At 41.4% G+C, this 26,708-nt stretch overlaps 2 protein-coding genes across 3 annotated transcripts in view; one reads left to right on the top strand and one right to left on the bottom strand.

Annotated features, from left to right (window-relative positions):
* The window catches only part of pcnx2 (pecanex 2), a 39,360-nt gene extending 32,550 nt beyond the window's left edge, over positions 1-6,810 (top strand). Inside the window, exons 32-40 of the mRNA XM_070542479.1 lie at positions 1,304-1,448; positions 1,602-1,832; positions 3,289-3,446; positions 3,532-3,648; positions 5,096-5,277; positions 5,461-5,627; positions 5,700-5,774; positions 5,883-6,059; positions 6,148-6,810. Coding sequence (XP_070398580.1) covers positions 1,304-1,448; positions 1,602-1,832; positions 3,289-3,446; positions 3,532-3,648; positions 5,096-5,277; positions 5,461-5,627; positions 5,700-5,774; positions 5,883-6,059; positions 6,148-6,318 — 1,423 coding nt within the window. The 3' untranslated portion in view covers positions 6,319-6,810. The remainder of the gene's footprint in view (positions 1-1,303; positions 1,449-1,601; positions 1,833-3,288; positions 3,447-3,531; positions 3,649-5,095; positions 5,278-5,460; positions 5,628-5,699; positions 5,775-5,882; positions 6,060-6,147) is intronic.
* Positions 6,811-13,873: 7,063 nt separating this feature from the next.
* The window catches only part of rgs17 (regulator of G protein signaling 17), a 35,313-nt gene continuing 22,478 nt past the window's right edge, over positions 13,874-26,708 (bottom strand). For both annotated transcript variants that reach the window (XM_015944564.3, XM_054750217.2), the window contains 3 exons: positions 21,967-22,041; positions 21,634-21,865; positions 13,874-21,515 (listed from right to left, as the gene is read on the bottom strand). In XM_015944564.3, coding sequence (XP_015800050.1) covers positions 21,327-21,515; positions 21,634-21,865; positions 21,967-22,041 — 496 coding nt within the window. In that variant the 3' untranslated portion in view covers positions 13,874-21,326. The remainder of the gene's footprint in view (positions 21,516-21,633; positions 21,866-21,966; positions 22,042-26,708) is intronic.

The raw sequence follows: 26,708 nt of genomic DNA, 5'->3' as shown, positions 1-26,708 counted from the left end.
AGCAGTGAGAAGGAGAGACAGAGAGCTGCAGCTTCAGTCTGTTTCTGTGTGTGTGTGTGTGTGTGTGTGTGCGCTCCTCAGAGCAGTGAGGAGAGACAGAGAGCTGCAGCTTCAGTCTGTTTCTGTGTGTGTGTGTGTGTGTGTGTGTATCGTATATTATGTTGATGGTGTGCATGTGTGTGTGCTCCTCACAGCAGTGAGGAGAGACAGAGAGCTGCAGCTTCAGTCTGTTTGTGTGTGTGTGTGAGTGTGTGTGTGTGTGTGTGTGTGTGTGTGTGTGTGTGTGTGTGTGTGTGTGTGTGTGTGTGTGTGTGCGTGCTCCTCAGAGCAGTGAGGAGAGACAGGGCTGCTGCAGCTTCAGTAAGAGGCGACCAATGTTTACTTCCCAGTATCCAGAATGATAACGAGTCGCGCATGCAGGAAGCTCCCACTAACGGTAGGTGTGCATTTGAGCCGGCCAATTGGTTGGCAGTGGGTGTGTTGGACCTGTTCAACCTGAAGCAGACCGCCTTGGTATGTGTGCCGAAAAACCGACCGGTTGAGCATGGAAAAATACAAGGCCACCAAGATGTGAACACTTTAAAAGCTACCCGGTCCGGTCCATGCTGGCCTAGATGTGAAAGCACCAAAAGTGAACAAAGATGCAGCCTGCGTCTACGTGAGGTTAAACAACGAATATATTTTAGGCCTTAGCCTATGAAGAAAATAAACTATCCTAAATGAGATAAAACAATTAGTTTAAATGTGTATTTATGAAATAACTATTGGTTTGATTTCACATCATATAAGTGAACCAAATGGCATTAAAATGTTGAAATAATTTGCATTTGAGAGGTTGGTGTAGTGTAAATTGTGGAACGTCAGCCTCCATTAAAAGCATGCACATGTTACAACATGTAGAAAACAAACACTAGAATATCACATCAAGTACAATCTTTATATTTTATGTACTCAGAGAATAATGAGGTTTTTCTGAATTAAAATGAACTTTATTCACAAACATGATATATGAATAATTATTACCCAAATTAAGCATTAAAAATAAACACTCCAACTATAAAACTAAATTTTTCTGTTTTTGATGTTAAACGTGATGGTGTGTTTTAAATGCTAGAACAAACTATTCTGCATTTTCAAAATCACACCAGTAGAGGGCACCAGTAACCAAATGCTTATTTTCTGTTTTTACAACCCAAAATCGTTTCATCTTTATGTAATTTATCTTCAACTTGTGCTCCTCTGTCTCCTGCCTTTTATTGTTTTTTCCCTCTTCCTCCCTTAAACCCTCCCATCCACCATAAAGCCTGGAATCCTTCCTGTATGGCTTCAACACCCTGTTCAAAGGGGACTTCCGTATCGCCACCAAAGATGAGTGGGTTTTTGCTGATCTGGACCTCCTGCAGAAGGTTGTGGCCCCTGCTGTCAGAATGAGCCTCAAGCTGCATCAGGTTACAAAGACACTCAGTTTCTGCTTAGACGTGTCATCATTTGTCTAATTCACGGTCAGATTTCTAGTTAAAAAAACATTTTTTATTTGCTTCCATATACATTTTGAATCATGCAATCAAGTGCTTCATGATGATGACATTCCTGCCCTGTAGGATCACTTTACATGTCTAGAGGAGACGGAAGAGGCATCCATCCTGTACGAAGCCATCACAAACTACCGCAGCAGCCTGGTGATTTGTCACGAGAGTGACCCCGCCTGGCGTAAGGCCGTGTTGTCCAGCCGAGATACGCTGCTTACCCTGAGGCACATGATTGATGACGGCACGGATGAATACAAGATCATCATGCTGTACAAACGCCACCTCAGTTTCAAGGTCATCAAGGTACGGATGTGATGCCAGGTGTCAGTGGGGAGGCGCTGAATGACAGATGCTGAGATTTTCAGTGTAGATAACAAAGTTCTATAAAGTCCCATTAGTCATCATCACACGCTGGTGAAATTACATCTCCGCATTTGACCCCTCCCCATGAGCAGCAGTGAACTGCAGCAGTGGCTGCGCTCGGAAACAATCTAACCCCCTAAAGCTGAGCATCAAGCAGGCGGGCATTGGGTCCCATTTTTAAAGTCTTTGATATGACCCGACCGGGATCTGAACCCTGATCTCCCAGATCCAAAGCGGACACACATAGAATGAGTTAATAAAAATCAGCAGTAATAATTCTTTAGTCAAAAAATCTGGCACGGCGGTGGAGCGCATTTTGGTCCCTATAATTCTTGGTTAATGTCCAAAGTTTTGAAGACAAGGGCATAAATAGTCTAGTTACATGTCATTGTGGGCCACAAAACTTAGATGTTTTTTTTTCCTTAATTGAAAATTAAATGTAAAAAAGCAATAATTTATTATTTGCAATAATTATATTTTTTAGAATATATTGAACTGTTTAGATATTACATAGTCTCAGAACACAAAAATGTCTTTTTACATCAACCTTGAGATAAAATTTCTCAGAATTCTAGAAATGCAATTTGCCCAAAATCAATCCCGGGGTCACACTTTGGACATGTCCAGTGGCGCCCCCAGATAATTTTCATAGGGGTGGCCAGAAAAAAATTTGGGGGTGGCACACCGGAGTTGCCCCACTGTGGTAACTCTAGGAGAGTTTAGCCTGTGGAGATGCATTGCTCCTTTAATCTTTTTCATTAAGAAAACAAAATGCATCTAACATGATTACCTCAAATTTGAAGAACACAATTTAAAGAAAGAAAACATTTTTATAAATTAATTAGTTTTATTCATATTGTTGTAAAGTGTCTTGGTTGTCTTGAAAGGCCCTTTAAATAAAATGTATTACAATTAATCAACATTTTTATTGATATTTGAGAAATTAACATTTTTTTGTATTAAACATATTTTTGCATTTTATTCAATCCAGGTGTGATTCTAGGATAAAATGTTATGGGGCCTCAGCCTCGAATCAAGTGACGGCCGACTATTGGTGCCCTTCAGACACGGGCACCTTCCTCATTTGTTTTGGATTCGTTATATTTTCATAAATAGTGTTTTATCCATCCATCCATCCATTTTTTTCTGCTTTTCCAGAGTCAGGTCACTGGGGCAACAGCCTAAATCGAGAGGCTCAGACTTCCCTCTCCCCAGCTTGGGCCAGCTCTTCTGGTGTTTTAATTGTACTTTTTAACCATCAGTAGCTGCCTGGTCAACACCAAATGAAATCTGTAAATTGGCTCTAGAAAATGTAGAGTGTAACATTTAAAAAAAGTCAGTCCATTTCATAAACTTATATGACTTTTAAACCTTCCTACCCCTCCTTTCCCTGCAGATCAATAAGGAGTGTGTTAGAGGTCTGTGGGCGGGTCAGCAGCAGGAGTTGGTGTTTTTACGGAACCGAAACCCAGAACGGGGCAGCATCCAGAACTCCAAGCAGGCCCTGAGGAACATGGTGAACTCGTCCTGCGACCAGCCGCTGGGATACCCCATGTACTGCTGCCACAGATGGCTCACTCCGAGGTCAAAGCTGCTGTTCAAGTGACTGATCTAAGACTTTCCTGTCCTAATTTTTAAGGTACGTGTCGCCGCTGACAACATCCTATGCAGGAACCCATCGCACGCTCCGCAGCATCGGAGGAGGGGCTTTGAGCCTGGATGCCATTCGCTCTTGGCTCTGCTCTAAATGGCTACGGTCAGTAGATCCTTGTGCCACCAGGCTGTAAGCTGTTTTTTTGTTTAGGTTTGCCTGACAGGATCAATTCTCCCTGTGACCGGGTTTCTCCATTAGCATTCTTCATTAGCCGAAGATAAACCGGGCAGGATTTATTTGGTTCAGTCATGAGTTCAGTGTCTGGATCAACCAGCTGTCTGAGGATCTCCGATGGAGACACTCTGGATAAAATCCATTTAAATTTGGCATTTTGTATAAAACAGTGAAGACATTTACAATTCCTTCAGAGGTCACAGGTATTTACAGTATACTCTGAAAGAAAGAAAACGATCTTTTAAATAGTGCCTCTCAGTATAATTTTTTTTTTTAAATTTGATTAAAAATGTTTAAAATGAGAGAAAAAATAAAAATTGTGATCAAAATAATAATGTAAGGAAAGGGCGAGAAAAAATGAATAGGAAAGAAAGAAATCTGCAGAATACTTTCCTCTATTGCATAAACAGATTTCAGTTTGGGAAATTTACCACATCTTTTTTTGAGCCCCTTTAGAAATGACATGTTTGCATTTTTAATTTAGAGAACATTTTTGTTCCTGTTCAATTATCAATGATGCACAAAAACGACACGATAAACTAAAATAATCGGTGTATTTATTTATAAATATTTGTACAAAAAAGTGTAGCGACATGAATAACAATGCACCATTATTACACTTATAATGCATAAAGATGTAAAAAAAATTAAAAATAACATTTCTGTGACTTTTTTGCCTCTGTGAAAACATGAAATAGTGAAAGTCTTACACCGTCTAATTTCAGGAAAATAAATATGGAATGTATTTTTTGGGAAATTTCCTAAACTCATAATTAAATTTCTAATTAATAGAATTAATATCGATGAGGTATTGGTTTTCACAACAAGTAAAAGAATAAATCAACATCATAATCAGCTGGATGGGTGTCAGGAAGGATCAATCCATCTGCGCCGGACACGTAATGCTCCGGCTTCCTGCTGGATGACAGAATGTTTCTCCAAGGATTTAGAGCCCAGACAGGGACTTTGGTGCAGACTTAATGTAGCTTTAAACACATGTGCAGGGACAGAGGGACAGGGATGGAATGACAGGGGCAGAAGGAGTGTTCATCTAAGAGCTGGATGGATTAGAGAGAGGGAGGAAAAGTGAAAATGTGGACATTCTGCTATTAACTGTCCTCTCAAATTAGATCCCATCTTCTTTGGCTTTGATTGTTGCTGTAGTTTCACTTACTAAGCTAAAGAAACGCGTTACGCAGAGGAAAACACACATAAACACACAGTTACACAACATTTCACTTTGAGTCAAAGTGTGTGTGTTTAACCAGCTGGGACAGTCGAAGCTCGCTACATTTTTGATGTCCTGTTGCCCTTTTGCATCTCTGGCGCTGATGTGAGCATGAATAAGTAAATCTTAGCTGTGTGTGTTCTGCAGAGTGCGCAAGGACAACCTGACCAGCTGTAATAACAGCGGCACCAACATGGAGGACGTGGACTGTGGCGCTGCCGGTTCGTCCTCGCTGAGCCACAATCGCCCATCCTCTGTCACGTCCAACAGCCTGAGTCTTTACCAGCACAGGGCCAGGACGACACACAGCCACAGACACCGCAACACAGGTACACACACACACACACACACACACACACACACACACACACACACACACACACACACACACACACACACACACACACACACACACACACACACCTGTCTCCCTGCTTCTGCAACACTTTCAAATCTAAATTTGCTCACTTGTTGTAATTAGTAACATTAAAATATGTAATTGTGTCTCTTAGGAAGGAGAGAGTACCGCAGCCGCTCGGTTCAGCCTCAGAGTCAGCGTCCTCCCGTCAGCAGCCAATCAGGTCCAATCCTGGACTCAGGCTCTGCCCATGGTCTTGTCCAGCGATTGTCCAACAGTCAATTGTCCTTTAACACCTCCATAGCCTCTATATTCTCTCAGGTATACACACAGGTTTTTCTTAAGCAGCCTTTAAGTTGTAAAGTGTGTCTTCTAAAAACTGTGCGTCTTCAGGTCCCTCGTCTGTCAGGAGCAGGAGGGATCAGCTCTCAGCTCCAGGCAGCGCAGCACCAGCAGCGCTCCAGTCAGGTGGGGACATCTCCCACACACACACACACACACACACACACACCTCCAGAAAGACTCTATCTACACTCACGACCTTACGGTTTGTCCCTGCGTGGTGTCTTCCTCCAGGTTTCCTCATCTTCTTCCACTCTCAGCCTCCTGTTTGGGAAGCGCAGCTTCTCCAGCGGCCTGGTGATCTCTGGGCTGTCGGCTGCTGAAGGGGGCAACACCACAGACACGCAATCCTCATCCAGTGTCAACATCGCCTTGGGGCCTTCACACAGGTCTGGCAGCAGAGCCACGCAGGTAGGACACAAATCAGTTCAAACCAGTTCAGGTCAGATCTCTGCCTTTTTAATGTTTACCTCCTCTGTGTCTCTTTTCTTTCTCTCAGTGGACATCAGAGCCTTACGAGAGCATCGACGCAACCAACTCCAACGCCGCCACCACGGTGAGAGACGGCCCACAGTCGAGCGATCAAGGCTTCAGCCAGGGGTTAGACAAGACCCAGGAGGAAGAGTCTGCCTCCACAGCTCGAGAGCTGGCGGATCATAAAACCGTCTGAGAAAGACGAGAGAAGCCATGATCAGAGAGGACTGTAGAGGAAATAACTCACAAATATACAGAAGATTGTATGAGCACCCATGCACACAAACCTGCCTTCTCCCTCATTCTCAGCATGTGGTCTCATCCTGTTGTCCGAATGCAAAAAAAAAAAAAAAAAAAAAAACTATCCTTGATCCAGTCGATCAAATAAAAACGTTTTTTTGATTGAAGCTGTCCTTTCTACAACTGTTCCTTCTTTTATTTTCATCTGTGTTTCAGGTGGAGCATTGGTTTTTGTTCTAGAGCAAGATGACATCACATCAGGAGTAGCTGTCTGGTTTTAGCTAACGTGTAAAAATGAATGAACACGTTAAAAACTCGAATGTTTAAGTAGCTTTTCAGTTTTATGACCAAGTTATGTTTCCAGAAAAAACTTGTTTTCTTGAACTCAGCATTTGATTCTTTATTGCCTTCTCACAATTGAAGGAACGTAATAAAAAATATTAAAATACTACCATTTACTTGCTTTTAGGGCATCAGGTCTTACCTACAGTGTTTTGTCTCCTAATTCCTGGTTTTACTCGGGTATTTAAACCCAACAAGGACAGTTTTAGCACTTATGCTACGTAAAATAATTTTGCAGGTCTTTTAAAAGTTTTATTTGATCTAAATTTATAATTAACTTACCTACGCCTCTAAATCCGAGACCATGGTTTTGAGTTGGAAAAAGGGTAGAATGTCTTCTCCAGGTCGGGGATGAGGTCCTGCCCCAAGTGGAGGAGTGTAAGTACCTTGTTCACGAGTGAGGGAAAAATGGAGAGTGAGATCGGATTGGTGCCGCGTCTGCAGTGATGCGGGCGCTGTATTGGTCTATTGTGCTGAAGTGAGAGCTGTTTTCGATTTATCGGTCCATCTACATTCCTACCCTCACCTATGGTCACAAGCTTTGGGTAGTGACCGAAAGAACGAGATCGTGGATACAAGCGGCCAAAATGAGTTTTCTCTTGAGGGCGTCTGGCCTCTCCTTAACTCAATCACTGCCAATGACGACTAAAGTCGTCATTTGCATTTTTTTACTGTTTGGGCATCGGAACGAGCCCTCGCGCCGAGAGAACAAACATCTCAGCTCTGAAGCCGATCTTCATCCGCATACTTCACATAATCAGGAGGTAGAATCTCCATGTGTTAGGAGATCGTTTTGGGCCGTTCCTGTAAAAAAAAGTGAGGCGCGAACTGGACAAGCGTCTGCTGATCACAGTTCGACAAAGGATTATGAAAGAACGGATAAGGCTCAAAACACGTGGATTCTTCCTGATGTAAGAGGTAAGTCTCCTCTGTTTTGGTTGTTTTGGCGTCAACATCATCCTAGCGTGCAACGTTCTGTCAGTCTTAAAAAAACAAAAAATGGCAGAAATGCTAGCAGTGAAGACCTTAAACGATCAGGAAACGGCTGACAGCGAATGAGTTCAGAGTTAGGGTGAGAAGCTCAGTCATCCGGGAGGGTCTCGGAGTAGATCTGCTGCTCCTCCACATCAAGAGGAGCCAATTGAGGTGGCTCGAGCATCAAGTTAGAATGCCTCCCTGACGAGGTTTTCCGGGCACGTCCAACTGGGAGAAGACCCAAGGAAGACCCAGGACACACTGGAAGGACTATGTTTCTCGACTGGCCAGGAACGCCTTGGGATTCCCCCCAAGGAGCTGGCCCAAGTGGCTGGGGAGAGGGAAGTCTAGGCCTCTCTGCTGTGGCTGCTGCCCCCATGACCCGACCCCGGATAAGCGGCCCAAAATGGATGGAAGGATGGAACTTACCTATTGTACACAGTGGTCAATAGAAAAAACAACTAAAACAACAAGCGATGTTTTTACGCTGTCGTCCGATCTTCACCTGATCTGACTTCTGGATGCAATAAGAGTGATTCTTTAAAAACAGTGACATTTGCACACTAATAGACTGGAGCTGTTTTAAGGTGGAATTTGCCTGCTTTGGTCTTGGGTGCACTCTTACTAGCGGCGAGCTCATCAGTAAACAAGGCCTCCGAGAGACACTTATTGACTTCTCGCACACTTCAGCATGGCTCAAATGTTGAGATATTTTATCTGATGAAAGGCGAAGATAAAACAGATCTCAGGACACACTGGCTCTTAGGCATACATAAATAAAAACGTGTGGGTGCGAAAAAAAGGCAAAATCACAACGGTCAAAAATCTATTAATAAAGTCTTTATTATAAGTTGTTACATTTAGATTTCTCTCTCTAGCAGCACTATTTAAATTACGGATATCCAAGGGCAGTAACCATAGATTGTAGTTCTCTCTTAATGCAACATGTCATCATGTAAACATGTAGACAGACACAGAAGAGTAAGTAGATCAGAATGTACCACAACATGGGCACGGCATTAATGTGACTAAACTCGAATGAGGTTTGAGGACAATAAACAACAACTTTTTGTGTGTCTTCTGAAAACGAAACAGTAAAACAAATAATAATAAAATGATCCAGAACAATGTACAGCATCTAGTGACAGTTACAGGTCAGTTGGAATTGTGCGTGTTCACCTGCCTGCCCACATCAGTCGTGTTGGTGGTTTACATGCTAAAAACACGCATGTTCAGAGAGGTGAAACAGCAACATACATGAACTTGTAACAAAAATATTTTCAGGGTTCTTTTAGTGCAACAGAGCAGGTGATTTAATATCCCAACAGCTTGTGGAAAGAAAAGGTTGATTGTAATATGGAACATTTGATCCACCCTTGTTGTACTTAGTCGTATATTTAAACTGATCTCAGAAAAAAAATAAAATTGTTACTCAACTATTTGTGAAATCTGTTTCTTGTTCTTTTCTTACACAGAAAAAAAACTTTGTGTTTAAGAAAAGAACCAGAAATAGATTATGAATAAAAACACTGAATGAACATACAAAAGAGTATTTGTGGAATATCTTCTTAAAGCTTAATGAAATATCTAGGCTGATAAGCCTTTCATGAAAAGGGGGAAAGAATATGGTAGACAAACTATATTACGTTTTTGAGTCAGGCTGTCAGTTTTAGCTAGGGTTGCCAACTTTCAGAAATTCAAATAAGGAATGCTGTCTCAGAAAAGTGGTGCAGGGATGCTATCCATATCATTATCTAATTAGCAAAACCAGAAAAAGCAAACATCACAAAAGTAATCCCAGATCCTGTTTCTGAAATCTCACTAAAATTCATTTTCAAGATGTTTGTCTCGAATCAACAATTTATTGAGCAATTCCAAGTTTGATTTATTAGTGAGGTAAAAAAAATAAGTCACAATAAAACAATCTTTTCATAAATGAAGAGAAAAAAAAGTGGCTCCTGAGATTTAAGATCCCCTTCTAGTTAAATGTGGGCACTGATCTAAATCAGAGGTCTCCAGTCCTGGTCCCCGAGAGGCACTATCCATGGCTCCAACACACTTGATTCAATGGTTAAATCATAAAGTTAAGCAGAAGCCTTTGAAACTAATCACCAACAGATTATAAGCAGGTAAATTAAAGTAGAGAAATCTCTAAATTTAAAAGATTTTCTTTGCTTCAACACACCTGATCTACAACATCTGGACTATGGCTGAGTGAAACAGCCTGAAATCAATATCAAGGTATATTTACATATATTTAACCTGTGACCAGATTTCACCTCGATAACGATAAATGGACGATAACTACAGGTATGCACAAAAAGGACAGTTGTTCAATAGATGGGGCTGTCACGTGTACCACCTTGAGTCACATTGTCATATGACTCAAGGTGGTACAGCTTCTTAAAGGGACACGAAAGTCATCAACCTACACACATCTTTTCTTTTTTTCATTATCAGATTTATTGACATGAGAAAAGTTATACCAATCTGAGTCTTAAAATTTGATAAAGATACATTTATGATTTATTGCCCAGCCATAATATGGACACAAACATGGAGCTTAAAAGTGAGACTTTTGTGTGAACATGTGTGTATGAGTGTGTCTAAAATTTAGACATGAAAATTTAGCTTGATGGCCTGCTAAACAGGTAACAGAGCCATTGAATCAGGTGAACGACTCAAACTTGTTGGAAAGGGGCCCGAGGGCCAAAGGTGAAGACTTCTGATTAAATCATTCTGAGTTGTGGGGCAATCATTAATGAACTGAATCATCAACACGTAAAAACAACGTATTTTCTTGTATTTTTTGCAGTTTTTCATTAAATGGAACAAAACTAGCTAGCTAACCATCCTAATATCATAGTTTGCTACCATGGAATTTTGCTAGTAAGTAAGTAAATCGTATTAACTAGCAAACTATGGTAATAAGATTATCATGTGTATAACCCCCGCGCTGTGGTTACTTGTACCCAAAAGACGCAACACACCAGTTTAATTTATCCGTAAATAAATTCACAGTGGCATTGTTGGCAACCGTAGTTTCAGCTAACTAGCCTTAGCATGCTACTCACAAGGTTAGCTAACCAGCTAAAAGAGGTATTGATTTTCTCTAAATCTTTCAGTTTCAAATGTTTCAAAAAGGGTTTACACAGTTAAAACATGTTTATATTTTGCTGTTTACACTTGATTATTAAACACAAAGAGATCAATTCCTTTTATGTGTCTCTCTTATTAACCATTTTACATCGTGGTACAGTAACAGGTGAAAAATCATAGAAATGTGAGGTTGACTGATCAAATACTTGATTAAACACCACTGTCTTGGAAAATCAATCTATTCATGCATGTGAAAACAACCAACAATGATTTATCACTTGTTAATACAAAGAGGGGTTGTTTAATCATTCTGGCAATTCTTGAGACACCCAAAACAAGAATTAAGTTCCCATAACCTTCTCTAATATTCAAACACACTAGAAGAAAAAATATGAACCTCTCAAAAGAGTTTCTCATATTTTGAATTGTCTGCATACTGCAGTACTTGAATACATACTCATACAGTATCGTTTATAGCAAATAACTGAATTATTTCATTTATTTAGCACAAAGCATGCTGAATAAAAAATGTCACTTTTTTAAAGTGTCTAAAGTGACCGTGTTTTTTTTAATATATCTTCACTCGCAGCTCATTTGTCAACAACTGCGATCTATCTACAAATGCATGACAATAACCAAGAAGTTTAGGCATCTAAATCAATAAAGAGAAAAGTGATTGCCTAAAATGGTTGATAACCAACTTCAGTCTTGTACAAACTTGCTCTCTTTCCTCAAATAGAACAAAGACCTCTAGAGGAGGCACAAAAAAGACAGCGTGAGGGCGTCGGGAGTTGTGTAGCAGAGACAACGGAGTCATTTTTGCTGTTTAACAGGGTCGTTTCTGCTCTGACTTCTAATTACGATATTATACGTGATGAGAGACAAAGTGAGAATTCGAGAAACATTAAGTGAGACAGAAAGAGATCACGAGGTCTGCTGTGAAGCTTATGGAGGCACCATACCCAACTGAGGGAACACTCAAACCTATATTAGTGGATAAACTTGTCCATGTTTAGCCGCTATAAGAAAAAAAAAAATAAAAATCAGGTTCATTGTTGGGTCAGGAGTGTCATCACTTCCATCCCCTGAAATGAAAAAAATATGTTTAAAACTATAAGAAAAAGCAGTCTTGAGTGGACTTAGTCATTTAGATGACTTCTCTTGTAGTTATTGCATTAAAGCCTCTGATCCACATGAATGCTACTGTAACAGCACAGTGACAGTCTGGATGTGGCTACAAAAAGAGCAAGAAAAAGCAAGAAAAAACAAGTTCCTGTACATGCACGTACTGACCCGCCTCTCTCGCCTCCAGATTTGCATCCTCACAGCCCTATGCAGTTTTTGAATAAAGAAAAAGGCAAAGGTGACTTCATAAACGGTAAAGAGTCTGCTGGTATCCCCACCGGGCTGTGACTGTTGGTGACAAAGTGCAAAACATCACTTGTCAGGAAGTTTCTAAAAAGTCTCTAAACAGCTGTGAGTATTAACGTTCTTGCAGGAGTTGCAGAGCCTGACTGTTTTGTTGCTGGAATATTGACAAGGCAACATCGCTGAATACATTTTCTTTTTAAATACTCTCAGGCATCTGGAACTCTTAACAAGTTAGCTTAGTGCGACAGAAAATATGAGAAATGTGAGAAAAAAGGTGTGACTGATAAGACAAAAAAAAAAAACAAGTAAAAGATATTTCTGGCCCGATAAAGTTTTAGACTAGTACAAAACTCCTGGAAATGTGACAATTTCCGCAGTTCAATTTCCGCAATTGTTCATTAATAGTGAGGGCCGCATTCCACTCCTGCAGCTGTGAGTGTTGATTGTTTTGTAAAAGCGCCAAAGAGCAGAACCTCAATTAAATGGAATGCAGCTACTGGTAATACACTAGTGCCCTTCCTTCTATTTTAAATATGTCCTAGAATTCAAACCCACATTTCCCTTGCTGTTGACAAAAACAGGCAGTAGTGCTGCCACGATTAGTCAATTCGACAAAATCACGTTGACCAAAAATGTTTTGCCTGCTGCGGCAACTTCTGCTGCATTCCGCCTTTCTGCTTGAGGCACATGCGCATAGTGGCCATCCGTGTCAGCCGTCGCTTCACCGGAAAACAAGACACGGCGAGCCAGAAACGTACATCAAACGTTTGGGAGCATTTTACAAAGATATGAAAGAAGCACGCACAGTGCAAAATCTGCAAAGTAGATCTTTCCTTTCAGGGGAGCACAACGACTGATGATGCACAAACACCTTAAAACATCATGGCGTAGGACGAAGAGAGCCTCTGTAAGCGAATGACCTCTCGTCAACTCATTCACTGCCATTGACAATAAAAGTCGTATATTGCATTCTTTAACTGTTAGGCAACTATAATAACCCTAACCCTACCCCCCCCCCCCCCCCCCCCCAAAAAAAAAAAACAACAACAACTAGGAATCGAAATACAAAAAGTTGAGCAATTCCGGGAAAAATGAACAGTTGGAACCGGTTCCATTCGATCAACTCTAGTCATTGAGCCGAGTGGGCGGGGCAAAGCGGTCTTTCCATTGTAAGGCTTTATTATGGGGTTGTGTTTGGCCATGGATCAGGGCTCCTGGGAAATTTTGAGCCCCAAGAAAGTTTCATATACGTTGAAGACCCTCAGTGAACAGTTTTTAATAATAATAATGAAAAAAGGAAAATCATTGTTCTAGGACCCCTTTAAGCAATTATGTCCTCCATGATATAGGTGTGGTGCAAATTAAATGAAGATGAACTGAAAAGAAATGAAGGCATAATTAAGATACTTTGAGACTAAATCTCAAAAATTTTGTGTCTTTTCCAACAGCCGTAGCCCAGAGAGGAAACAGCTTTAGTGCTGCTTCAATTCAGCATCTACTCTTAAACTGACGGCTTCTTTATTTTTTTTTTTGTCAAAAATTACACAGTCTAGCTTAAAATACGACACAATGTTACAATGGCTGGGTAAAGATTTAAGTGGTAGTTTTGTTTCCCCTCAGTTTGGCAACACTGCACATGGTTTAGCTGGTCGAGCTGTAGCCTGAGCAAAGAGCGCTCCCCTGGTAGCGGAGTTCCAGTAATCTAACCAAAACTCCATCACACATAAAGTCAGACAACACATTTATTTCTTTTCAACAAGGTTTCTTTTTCATCATCACGAAAGGCATATACTATTTTCTTTGTATGTTACTTGTTATGTACGTATATATTTTATTAGTATTTAAAAGAAAGAAAAATAAGTTATACATTTTTGCTGAATAAGATTGAAGAATATCAGCAAAGGGCAATGTAAACCATGGTCCATCTAAAGCAGGTGAAAGGTACGGTAGCTCGCCCTTTCCCGACTCGCCCACAGTAACAGATTTGCATAGGCAAAAAATGGGATTAGCCCTTAGACAGTGGATTCCTGAATTCTTTATAGAGATGCAAACTCTAGTTCAGCTCAACACAATTAAAAAACAAATATACATTTAAATAAAAATAGTCATAATAATGTTGACTAGGCCAAGCTCTCTCACTCTCTCTCTCTTTTACCTTTCTGGTCATATACATCATCATTTTTCAGTGCACATTTTTTGTTTACAGTGTTAGGCTTCAAGTAGATCTAAAAGCAAAAACAAAAGAAAAAAAATCTTGTACATTTAAAACTAGATGTGAAATAAATTAACCAACATGAGAGGTAGTGAAAAGCCTACGACGACATTTGTCTCTTGTTTTTTTTTTCATTACTAAGACAAAAAATAAAAATAAACATGTCAGTAAGGCCAAAGCTTTGCAGACCTCCAATCTCATCAGGACACTTTGACTCCCATTCTTTTGTTGTTTTTTTCTCAATGAAACCACAGCCCTGTTTCAAACACCCACTTGGAATCCATGGAAATTTCAAAAATCTAACCTCAGCGATGACACTACATCAGTTCACATCATCATCATTGCTTGTAAAATCCACATTTTCTAAAATACACAAGCATGTACTTTTCCCCACTGGGTAAAAGTCAGAATAAGTTAGGAGGAGAGGACAAAAGCAGGAAATATGGGTTTCTGCTCTGTTTCTACCCATCTTCTAAGACCAGACCCAGAGACTCACGCCAGCTCTAAACCTGCTGGCTTTCAGCTTTTTCACGGTTACATGTATGCCATTAGATACACACATCTCACATCATTTATAAATGTAAACTTGGTTTGATTGCACCATGATTTCATTATCTGGTTTGTGGTGAAACATTCTTGTGTTAGTTGACAAATAGACAAAAAGGAAATAACTATTGTGCAGAGGAGTAATTTTGCCAGTCAGAGCTTCATGAGTGGAAAAGTTCCAGAAATGCAAGATCTAAAAATGCTTTTAGTTATTTTTATTCGTCCGCGAATAAAACGTTTTTTTTTTCAAAGGAGCAAGTGTGAAAACTGACCTCCACTTTTAGAAATGTTTACCAGGACGCATGCATGTGCACAGCTGTTGATTAAAGCAGAAAGCGATAGATCTGGTGGACCTTCATGTATATTGTCTTTAGGAGCTGCATTAACAAAGGTTAAAGAGTATATTTCAGTGAGAGACCAGGGAAACTTGTGGGAATATCATTGGTTTTAACTAGGGATGTCCGATATCATCGGCCGATCTTGGCATTAAATGTAATATCGGAAAAATTCGTTATCGGTATTTAGTCTTTTAATAACACAACTTTTACATACCATGCACAGATTATACATCAAACTCTTTAACTACTTCTCTCAGAAAATATGAAACATGACACATTCAAGGTATTAATATATTTTTGTTTATTTGGCACAACTGACCTAACTGAAAGTGAATTCGTCATATTTAGCACAGATATTAAGTATAAAAAGAAGATATGTGATGTTAGCCATCTAAAATAATTGTGTTTTTCTTTCTTTCTTTACTTTTTTATGAAGGGGACCCCACATGTATTGGTTTGCACCAATATCACATTTAAAGTGACAGGGTGTATTTTTACCTTTAAATCTCTGGAAATATTAATCAAAATGTTGTTGAAAACTAATAAAATGATGTCCAGCCATTGAAAAATACGATAAAAATTGAGTCTAAAAGACAAAGGAGTCCGGGTCTAGCGTCTTTGGGGTACGCCATATTAGACGCCATGTTTCCTTCTAGCCGGCTCGGGGTCCTGCGCCTGTTGATGATGTCACACTAGATGATTGGCTGGATGTACGACCTACGGAATTTACGTTACCACATTCAAAAACATTTTGGCAGTGAGAAACACAAATTTAATAACAAACTGCTAACCTCTTTCCAAAACTGATGTGAAAGAACAAAATCAAAAAAGAGATGCAATAAATGTTGGCCGAGCGGTATTGCCACAATCCGACGACGTCATCGTCAAGCGCAGGACCCAGAGCAGATCCAGAAACTACAGCGTCAGAAAAATACAATCGGCATTTCATTCTCTCTACGAAATTAACTGAAGGACTGTCTTCTTCCAGCTCTTGGAGAGTACAGACGCTTTTTTCCTCCTCTCCTCCCTATCTTATCCCAAGGCTCTTTGTCTGTTTTTGGGTGGACGGCGCTTCTGCATTTTTTCTGGAAACTGGAAATTATTAAAAATGGACCTGGTCAGTTGGTCTCTCAACGCGATTGACAACATTTTTTCAACAATGAGAACGGGAGAAGGGGCTCCTGGATGCCCCTCTGGGACAGAGCCAGTTGGGCATATCATGGACTCCTGGAAACAGTGGAACCTGATCTGCCTCACTCAACTGTCTGTAGAGGATTCTGAAGACGTCTGGATATTCAAGGTGTTGGTGTCAGGTTTCGTGCTGTTTGGCCTGAGCGGTTACATGGCTTACCGGAAAATGAATGAGCTGTCGAGGAATATTGGCTCAATCTCGGAGCTCAGGGATGGATTACACCGCGATGTGAACGCACAAACTCATAATTGTCGAGATGAGTCGTAAGCTTGGAACTTTGGCTGAGATTCAGACTCTGGCACAGAAGGTGGATTCGATCAAGGAGAAAGTCGACGTATCAGCACGGATTGGGATAGATTAATTACGCCATTATTGGATTTAGAGGGGTTGAGGACCAACAGAACTTTAAGACAGAGAGGAAATTATCTCTGTCTGGCCCCAAAACAAGTTCTTATCTGAATCTGGTGCCCTTGAGCCTGTGAGGCTGAAGCGATAACTCTCCCTCAGAAGAAATGTGGAATGCTGCCGTCGCCATGGCAACTCTGTCTCCCTGTCCCAGCCTGGGTGGGACTTCGACTGGTGAAGGCCGTTGAATCATTTCCAGGAGTCACTGTGCTTTCTAAACCCAACTACCTCCCTCCCCTGTCCAAACGGAAGTGATGAAGAGCGCTGCTCATCGTGGCTGCATGCACTGATGTGAGGAGAGTCCCAACCCTACCTCCCCACCTAGTGGACACTTATGTTGTTTAATGTCTGAAGTCTGTTGCATTTCTGCATAACAAAGAAATGGTGCTTTCTGCATAACAATGCTGCCCTTCCTGTGGAGGGTAACTCTGAAGTGCCTTTTTTTCCTCCACCTGACTCAATCCTCAAATATAAACCCTCTGATCTCTATTAAGGTAGCGCGACTCGGGTTGCGATGTGTCTATGCCTATGTAAGTATGTCTGATCTCAGAATTGTGTGTACTGAAACTCTAGTTTCCCTCTGGGATTAATAAAGTATCTTTGAATTTGAATTGAATTGAACTGAATTTGAATCAAAGGCTGAGGAGTCACGCTGAGGTTGTGTGCTTTCTGCTCCACATGTAACATTTACCGTGATGTTTTCTTAAACTAACGACAGTCACGGCGATATGGTGTAAAACTACCCTGAAATGTATGTACTGCCCCCATCGACATATAAATATTGGACAATGGGTTTTCAAAGGCTCCAATAACACATTTTTGAAGATAAATGGGAGGTGGCCACCACCGCCATTTTGACCGTGTCACAGGTTCCGTCAAGCCCAGACAATTCCACAAAAGGGAAGTGAGGTGGGGCAGTAAGGCTGGGAACAACTGACGACACCCGGTCGAACTAGCTACAAGCTAACCTGAAGCTAACCCAAAGCTAACACGGAGGTGGGAGCTAAGCTAACGGAGGTAGCAACCTAGCTACAACCGGAGTTAACTGTGCACAACACCAGAGCTTCTGAGTCAAAGATCTGCTGGGTAAAACCGGGTGGAACACAGAGGTCACCGAGAGCTCCACAAGCCGGCAGCCGCACAGCAGACAAGCGCCGCTGCGATCGGAGATGCACAGAGCTAACGCTGGAGAGAACCGGGTGGAAAGGTTTCCATCCCTGAGCTCCACAAGCCGGCAGCCTGCGCAGCAGACAGAAGCCGCGATCAGACAGAGATGCGCCGAGCTGCGGGGAGGGGAGAACCAGCCAGCAGCCCGTGCAGCAGACAGAGATGCGCCGAGCTACGGGGAGGGGAGAACGGGTGGAAAACAGAGGTCTCCCGAGAGCTCCACAAGCCGATAGTCGGAACCCAGCTCCACCAACATGTTATATTTCAACCCATTTTCTAAAGTGCAGCATTATGTTAAAAAATGAAGTGGAGACTCCTTGGACGCTCTATTAGTGCAATTAATGCCACAGCAAGTCATTTTGTCCAACAATTGCACAAATAATGTCCAAAAAAGAATACACAAACACAGAGACTCAAAATCCCGGAACAGTTTCCAAGCCAGACCGAGGCTCTACTGAGGCCTTTCCACGGAGCTAGCTCTGTGGTCACGTGGGTCTGATGCTCATTAATTATACAGAATTTTAGGCTTTTAATAGACTTAAACAGAAGAGTGAGAAAAAAATTCACCCCCCTCAGAGTTGTCATGAGTGTAAACTAGATAATTTAAACAAAAAACATGTTCTGGAACCAGGCTGTAAACATGTTTATTTCTGCTGTGAAATTGGTGTTTTTAACATGGGAGTCAATGAGGATTTGCTCGCTTCTGACACCAGCCCCCAGCGGATGAGGGTGGAACTGCAATTTTTGGTACTTCCGGGACTGTTTCAATTTTTGAGCCGCATTGTGGGGGCTTGACTGCCCCTTAGCGCCAGGAAAATACACACTGCCACTTTAAGAGTCTATACCTATATCAGATGTAATGGATACATTAAGAAGCCAATATCAAACATCCCTAGTTTTAACGTCTTTACCTTACAAAAAATAATAAATTATAACAGGCCGTTATTCATCTATTTAGCAAAACGTGCAACCAGTACAGCACCTTGTTTATTCTGAATTATCTTTTTTTTTTTTTTGGTTAAGATGACTTTCTGACAGTCTAAAAAAATGAGATAGCTTCTCAGAGTAACCCTAATCGAACCCCAGTAATTGAAGCCAATTAATTATCCTGTCGTCTGGACCGCGCTTGGCACGTGAAGTTCAGGTAGTTAAAAAAAGTCGGCCGTATTTATCTGTTCCGCCATTTTCTGGAACACCTTTGACACCAACAAGATCAGATATTCACCAATAGACATGGCCAGTGTGCAAAGAAGCTTGCTTATTTTGCACTCATGCACCTTCTACTGCAAATGTTTACATCATAAAAAAGTCTGTTTTTATATTCTAACAAAATATTAATGAGATATTTGGCAAAAAACCCCATCCGCTTTTATTATTTCCTGGTAAATCTATTTCTGTATTGTATGCACACACACACACACACACACACACACACACACACACACACACACACACACACACACACACACACACACACACACACACACACACACACACACACACACACACACACACACACACACACACACACACACACACACACACACACACACACACACACAATGACTACATGCTGTTTAAGTCAAGTTAGAAAAATAAACCAGTGTGTGTATGTGTGTGTGAGGGCTGGCAGTAGAAGGGAAGATTAGCATGCTACCTGCTTGTCTGCAGCATGCTTAAACCCATTTGCCTTCTGTGTTTTTGTTCTTTAAAAAAATTTTTTTTTAAAGGCTTGTGTAGAGCATGACTACGCAAATGTCTTTGCCCGCCTGATGTGGTAGCATGGTAGCATCATTTATTCAGCCCTCCTCTCCAGCTAATGAAAAAATGAATAAAACTGCTCTTGGGCAGCAATTAACTGCTCCGAGGGACTACCGTGTACCAGAAAAGCAAGTCAAAGCAAATATCTCTTCACAGCATATTGGAAATACGGTTTGACACCCATTTCTGCTCAAATATCTTGTTTAGCTCCCGTTAACTGTTATGTAACCTGCGACATCTACAGCCTTTCAAACAAAGATCAGGCTTTACGTTTGCTACTGTTGTCCAAACAAAACCGGCTTTCCTATAATGCCAAATTCACAGAAACAATATGCATGTCTATTTTATTCCGTTTCTTATTTATTTTATTCTCCAGTCTTGGGTTTTGCCCAAACTGAGAACCCACACTTTGCCAGGTTGAGATGGTTAAAATTGTAAGCAGGTGGAGAGGGGGACAGAAAAAGGATGGGCGATAGAAGTTGTTGGACAAATCTCTAGCAGTGCTTGCGATGCCTTTTCTTACACGCAAAGGCATTGTGAATTTCTCAGCAGAGATTTTTTATTTTAAGTTCATGAGTAGTAACATTAGATGTAGCTGCCCAACCACAATTCTAGCCCTTACTTCTCCCGGTTAAATAATCCTGATGGAGGAAAGTGCTTGAACAGATAGATGGATGGGTGGATAGATGGAACTATATAAATGGCTGGTCAGAGCAGCACCTCTACAGCAGCAGCTTTAATATCTCTTCAGAAAAAATAAATAAATGCACAAGTGTACTCTTTTCCCTTGATTGAACATGGCGATCAGACAGGGATCCAGCTCCCCTGCCTTAATACCACTCAAAATTCAAAAACAGTTGCAGTCCGCGGCTTTTATCATTAAGCTACAGTAGAGAGAGTGCTGCATGCTGAGCTAATGCTTCTACTGGTTAAAAAGGCAAAGATTCCCCAATTCCCACCTACCACTGGATGTCATGATTGGACCGTGAAGAAATAGAACAGCAAAAACAATGTTAAACAGCTGAGAAATGAGATAAACTTGGAAAAAAATATAAATGAATGTGTGACTGAAATACAGGATCCTAAAATGACAGTAACAAGCATGAGGTTTAAATTGTACAGTACAGGAACAGTGGGTTTGTCCTTTATTCCTCTCTCTTTCTGTTCTCACAACCTGAGGAGTCCTCGTTAACCAACACCTGGGCTTCGGGTTGGCCGCTTCCACCAGTCGCTGATCAATCGGCCGGTCAACTGGAACAAACTGCTCAAATCGCTAGCTAAACAACCACTGGCCAGCTTCAATTGTCTCAAACTCACCAATAGGCAGCCAGCAAAGGCTGACCTGGCTCCAGTGGACAACTGGATAGAAATTGCTTAAAAACACAACTTAAAAACAAAAAAAAAAATACCAGCTATTTTGGATGTTATTCAGTCCTTTCCATCAGAACAGAGCGAGAGATTTTTCCAAACCTGACTTCTGGCACCATAGTGGAATCTGAAGTTTAAGTAGTAGTCTTGTTGGCGTACGTTGGCAATGACAAACGTTTGGGAGAGGTTTAGGTGTCGAGGCAGGTGCGCCTCCTGCTGGCCAGGAGGTCTCTGTAAACGGAGGAGTTGAGGAAACGGGGGAAGGAGTCTCGATGCATCAGTGTGTAAATCTGGAGTTGGGCATCTTCGTACATCAGGCTGCTGGGCTCCGCTAGACTCTGGTTTATTCCTTCTCTTACCCGCGAGTCCAAACTCACCTGAGGTAACAAAACGTTAATTCAGAAAGTTTAACTAGAAGTTCGATCTTTGTGAACGTTAGAACCTTTTTTTTTTCATTTTAGTATGATCTCTTTCAGCAACACAGTGTTGGCTCACCTCTTTGGGTGATAATATAGAGACATAATCTTCGTAAATAATCCTGGCCTTCTCATCTACGGTTGAGGGGTTCGTCTCCTTCTTCAGCTCATCACAGGCCAACCAGAAAAGCAGGTTGTCTTCGCTATACTCGGAGCGCAGAAACTCCCGGAAGACCTCCCTGCCCTCCAACGATCGCAGCAACAACTCGAAGCTCCGTGCCCACGACAGAACCTCTTCTAAACTGGGATGTCTGCATTTTTTAAAATGTAAGGAAACAGTCAGGTTTTAGATGAAAAAGGTACACAACAGACAAAAAAGACACATCAATGGTGGGAATTGGCCCATTCTTACTGTTCTTCTGCAGCTTCAATACTGTCCATTTTGGTGCAGGTTTGGCGTTCAGTTCTTTCGATTCTGTCTTCATTCCTGGATTAGACACAGGAAGCGATCAAGCATGCCAGCGTAAACACCTGTATGCATTTCTAGTGGGTCAAATGTGTAATAATTTGATCCACCTGTAGACAAAAAATTATTGATGCTGCAGGATGAAGGGTCAAGCCATGTAGATGGCATGATGTCAACAGGTATTAACATAAAACTGCAATCGGTCTTATTAATATTATAATCTTCTAATTTATTCTTTTTACTCTAGCTTTCGTTATAACCCAGCTGCACTCTCCTAAAACCTGGAACTGCTTTATAATTGCAGGACCGGAAAACAAAAGGGAGCCAGAAGTCTCTATCAGTTATATGTAAACAGATCAAAGGCACCAATGTCTAACAGCTGCTCTGGGTTGATAATCAGTTTTTCATATATTCCACTTTCCCAACATTTCATACAGTCAAACCACTCATCCTGAAACTTCCACAGATACAAATCAAAACTCTACAGGGCAACATCCAAAATGAAATTTGAAAACATTAATATAAGACTGCAACCTAAGAGGGAATGTAATGTTTGCTTTGCTGATCAGCAGTAGATTAGTTATTTCATGCAGGCCTACGTTCATCCAAATCAGACATGAGCTGTGCAGATAAAAGGCCACCCATGCTTCAAACACAGGATCAGGACTCTGCAGAAACACAATGGCTCCATGATCTTGAGAGCATTATTACTTATTTGTTTGATCGATCAGTTAATCGTCATTAAAGCTACAGATGTACAGATACCAGATTTTAAAACTAGGTAGAAGTACTTACATTAAGAGTATTTGCTGATATTGAGTACTGCATTACTAATACTGTCTGAGAAACAAAGCTCCCATTACAATGGTAACGGGTTCTGTAGTATCAAAGTATGCGTAATAGTACAATTAAATGCATTTGGTATACAGAGTCAGAATCAGAATCAGAAGGGTTTATTGCCATATGTGCGAGGATCATAACATTAGCAAATTGCTGCGGTACTTAGTGCAAGAAATAATAAATGATAATTAAAAATTAGAATTAAAAAATACAAACAATGAAATTAAAATATTTTGGGAAGCAATAATTACAATAGCAGCTACTGCATATACAAGTCAGTGTAGGTACTGGTCAGAGCAGATCAGTTCAGGTGCAAACACAACACAGGGTGAGGTGACTGGAACAAAGCAGCTGGAGCGGGCAGTCTACCATTGACATTCATGAGTCCGACCACAGAGGGAAGATACGTTTTTTTGTGGTGAGAGGTTCTGGTTCGAATGGATTGAAGCCTCCTGCCAGATGGGAGTGAAAGTGTCCAGTGCGAGACAGGTCAGCTGTTATTCAACCTGCACGCCTCAATGTCCTAGAGGTGTACAGGTCCTGTATAGAGGGGAGTTTGCAGCCAATGACCTTCTTAACAGAGTGTACAAAACGTTGCAGACTTTTCATGTCCCTGGAGGTAGCTCCAGCGTACCACACGGTGATTGAAGAGGTGAGGATGGACTCGATGGCTGCGGTGTAGAACTGCCTCATCGACTGTACTGGAAGAGTTGCCTCGGGAAGTACATCCTCTGCTAGTCTTGTTTTATGACGAAGACGATGGTGGGCTCCCACTTGAGGTCCTGGGTGATGGCGGTGCCCAGGAAGCGACATGAGTTCTACATCGTGATGGGAGTGTCAGACAGGGTTATGAGGGGGAGTGGGGCTGTGTGTCCACCAGAACTTCCGTTGTCTTCTGTGTGTTGTTGTGGCTGCACCAGGACACCAGCCGTTCAACCTCCATTCTTTAGGCAGACTCATCCCCATCAGAGATAAGTCCAATGATGGTGATGTCGTCTGCAAACATAAGCTTGACAGACTCGTAGTTGGAGGTGCAGCCGTTAGTGTATAGACAAGGAAGCTTTATTTATACAGCACCTTACAACAGTATAAAACTGACCAAAGTGCTTCACAGATTTTAAAAACAATAAACAACATAAAAATGCATAAAAGCTAAAGCTTAAGAACTAAAAAGACTCTCATGCTGAGTTAACAGCCAAATCTTAAAAATAGGTTTTCAAAAGAGATTTAAAACCAGACAGTGAAGAGGCCGACCTAATGCTTAAAGGCAGCGCACATTGCAGAGCCTAGGGGCCGCTACAGAGAAAGCCCTGTCACCTCTGAGCTTGCGCCTTGTTTGTGGGGCTTCCAGGAGCATCCAGTCAGCAGACCTCATACAGAGAAGAGCATAGGAGAGAGAGCACAACCCTGAGAAAAACCAGTGCTTATGGTCTGCAGGCCCAAGACATTCTTCCCCAGCCTCAATTGCCGCTTCCTGTCTGTCAGAAAGTCAGCGATCCACCTGCAGATGGGGTCAAGCAAGTTCATCTGGGACAACTTGTCTTGGAGGAGATCTGGGAGGCTTGTGCTGAAGGTAGAGGAGCTGAAGTCAACAAACAGGATCCTGGCATTGGTACCCGGGGAGTCCAGATGCTGCAGGATGACGTGTACAGACCTGTTGGCTCTGTAGGCAAACTGTAGGGGTCTAGGAGGGGGGGGGGGGGGGCTTAATGAATCATTAAGAAACAGTTTTTTCAATCAACCACAACTCAAAAGCCCAAAATAACTTGATGCAAAGAATGAATCAATGTGTTGTTACCATAATAAAAACCATTACAAAGTGTAAAGTTGCTCATTTAAAAATATTGTGAAAGTGAAGTCTATGTAGCATTGCTCTTAACCTTTCATTTGAACTTTGACTTTATGATCTACATAGGCATTATAATAAAAATTCTTCTGGAAAAAAAAGAAAGAGTGAAGACACCTTTGGTCTCCATCTTTTATCCTCTTCCAACAGTTTATTGTACTTGAGTAAATCCAACGTTTCAGTGGAAGTCTTTATGTAAAACACTTGGAACAACACGGCCTGCCGCTGTCTATCGTGGCTCAGTCACACTTGCTGATTCCACAATGCGACACACTCTCAGCAGTCTATTTTGGGAGGATCTTTCCTTCCTCTTGCTGTCTCTTGTCAAAGTCCCTATTGTGCAGCAGTAATGGGCTAAACCAGCCAAAGCCCCGCGGCGCCCTCACAATACAGTTAAATATACAGGCTTTTCTTCACAGCTGTTTTGCATGTGATGGGTGGATGAAAATAGAAGGCACTCTGACCAGATAAGGACCTTGTGCAAAGGGTGGGAGAGGATGCTCTGTTTGACCCATTAATATTTTTATTAACATTCTAATCTGGTCTCTAACCCTGTGCCTCAACAGCACAGCACAACGTCCAACTCAGAGACTCACACTTCTCCCAGAGGTGTCAAATCACCCCGTCTTGCTTCAACGGCACGGTAAATGAACACATAGGTTAGTGAGGACGGTTCTCCTGGACCATTCTGGAGATCGGCCACCAGCATTCGACTGAAAAACTCACAGCAGAGTCACAGTCTACAAGCTGCCACCACTTCGGATGAAGTGGTGTGAAAGAAGCAGTGCATTCACTATTCACTGCCTGAAAACAATGTTTCATTCACTCCTCTCTCCTGGCAAGAGTGGAGCCGCAGCAAGGCAGCTTCAGGAGCTGCACAACTCTTTTTAGTGCCCTGCTCAGGGGCAAGAGAGGCTCAGTGCAACGCTGACATACAGGGGAAATTGTACATGTGAGGATGTAACTCATCTGTTTTGTTTTCAAAACAAACTTAGGACATGCGGCATGCTGTTTCAGTCAAATGTTTCAATCTGGGACTTCATTAACAGGAGAATGAGTGAAGAAGTTAAACGCTGAACTCATAACCTGCTTCAGAACCTCTGTTACCATGGTGACCTCAAGAGAGCCTCCTTTGTGAAAACAAAAAAGTACTCTTAAGCTAAATTTAGGCGGCTAAGCAAGGACTCACAGAACAGCTCCCTCCCTGTGGTCTCGGTAATAGGTAAATACAACCATATATTAGATGAAAACAAAATACATTCGATAATTTATTAGCACGCAGAATTAAATTTAGCTACGAAGACTTGAAGAGTCCATCTTGACCTTTTAATTTTCTGAGCTTTTCAGCTCCGATGAAAGCTGCACAAGCATTTTTAGTTTTTCATGCGAACTTTCTGTAAAAAAAAATCTTGTTCGTCCAAATTTTAGTTTTTGGTGTCTACTGTATATAGTAAACCTTTTTTCATTACACTGTAGCAAAATGTTTAAACTTTAAAAAGCAGCAAATATTTAGTATTGCTTCTAAACAAGTGACTTCAAATGTGTATGTTTATTTTCATATTTTTGAGTCATTGTGACTAATATATTAAGTTTTAGCATTAATTAAAGAGCAAGTTACCCCCTACCAGAGTCTTACTCCACTGCAACTTCCTGTTTGAAAAATGCAACAAACGCAGTTACCTGGCAGACCGAGAGGGCAAAGCCACTAACAAACACACACACAGGCTCACAACGACATTGTGACATCATATGGTACCGGCTAACATCATAATGTAGGTCTTAGCCAATCGTGATGGCAGATTTACATTCAAATGGAGTGCAGAGATTTTACCTGAAGAGGGCACAACACTGACAGTCTTAGGCAGAATATTAATTTTTTTACTATGATGCATTAAAGTGTCAAATTATTGACTACACGTGTCTACAGCACGTTTAGACACTCGTTTATATAGTTTATCAGCAAAATAAAGTTGATTTGGGGGTGACTTGCTCTTTAAACTTC

Source organism: Nothobranchius furzeri, chromosome 12 (assembly GCF_043380555.1).
Source record: "Nothobranchius furzeri strain GRZ-AD chromosome 12, NfurGRZ-RIMD1, whole genome shotgun sequence".
Lineage (NCBI taxonomy): Eukaryota > Metazoa > Chordata > Actinopteri > Cyprinodontiformes > Nothobranchiidae > Nothobranchius > Nothobranchius furzeri.
Note: the sequence above shows the minus strand (reverse complement) of the source record. Positions and strands in the feature narration are given on the sequence as shown.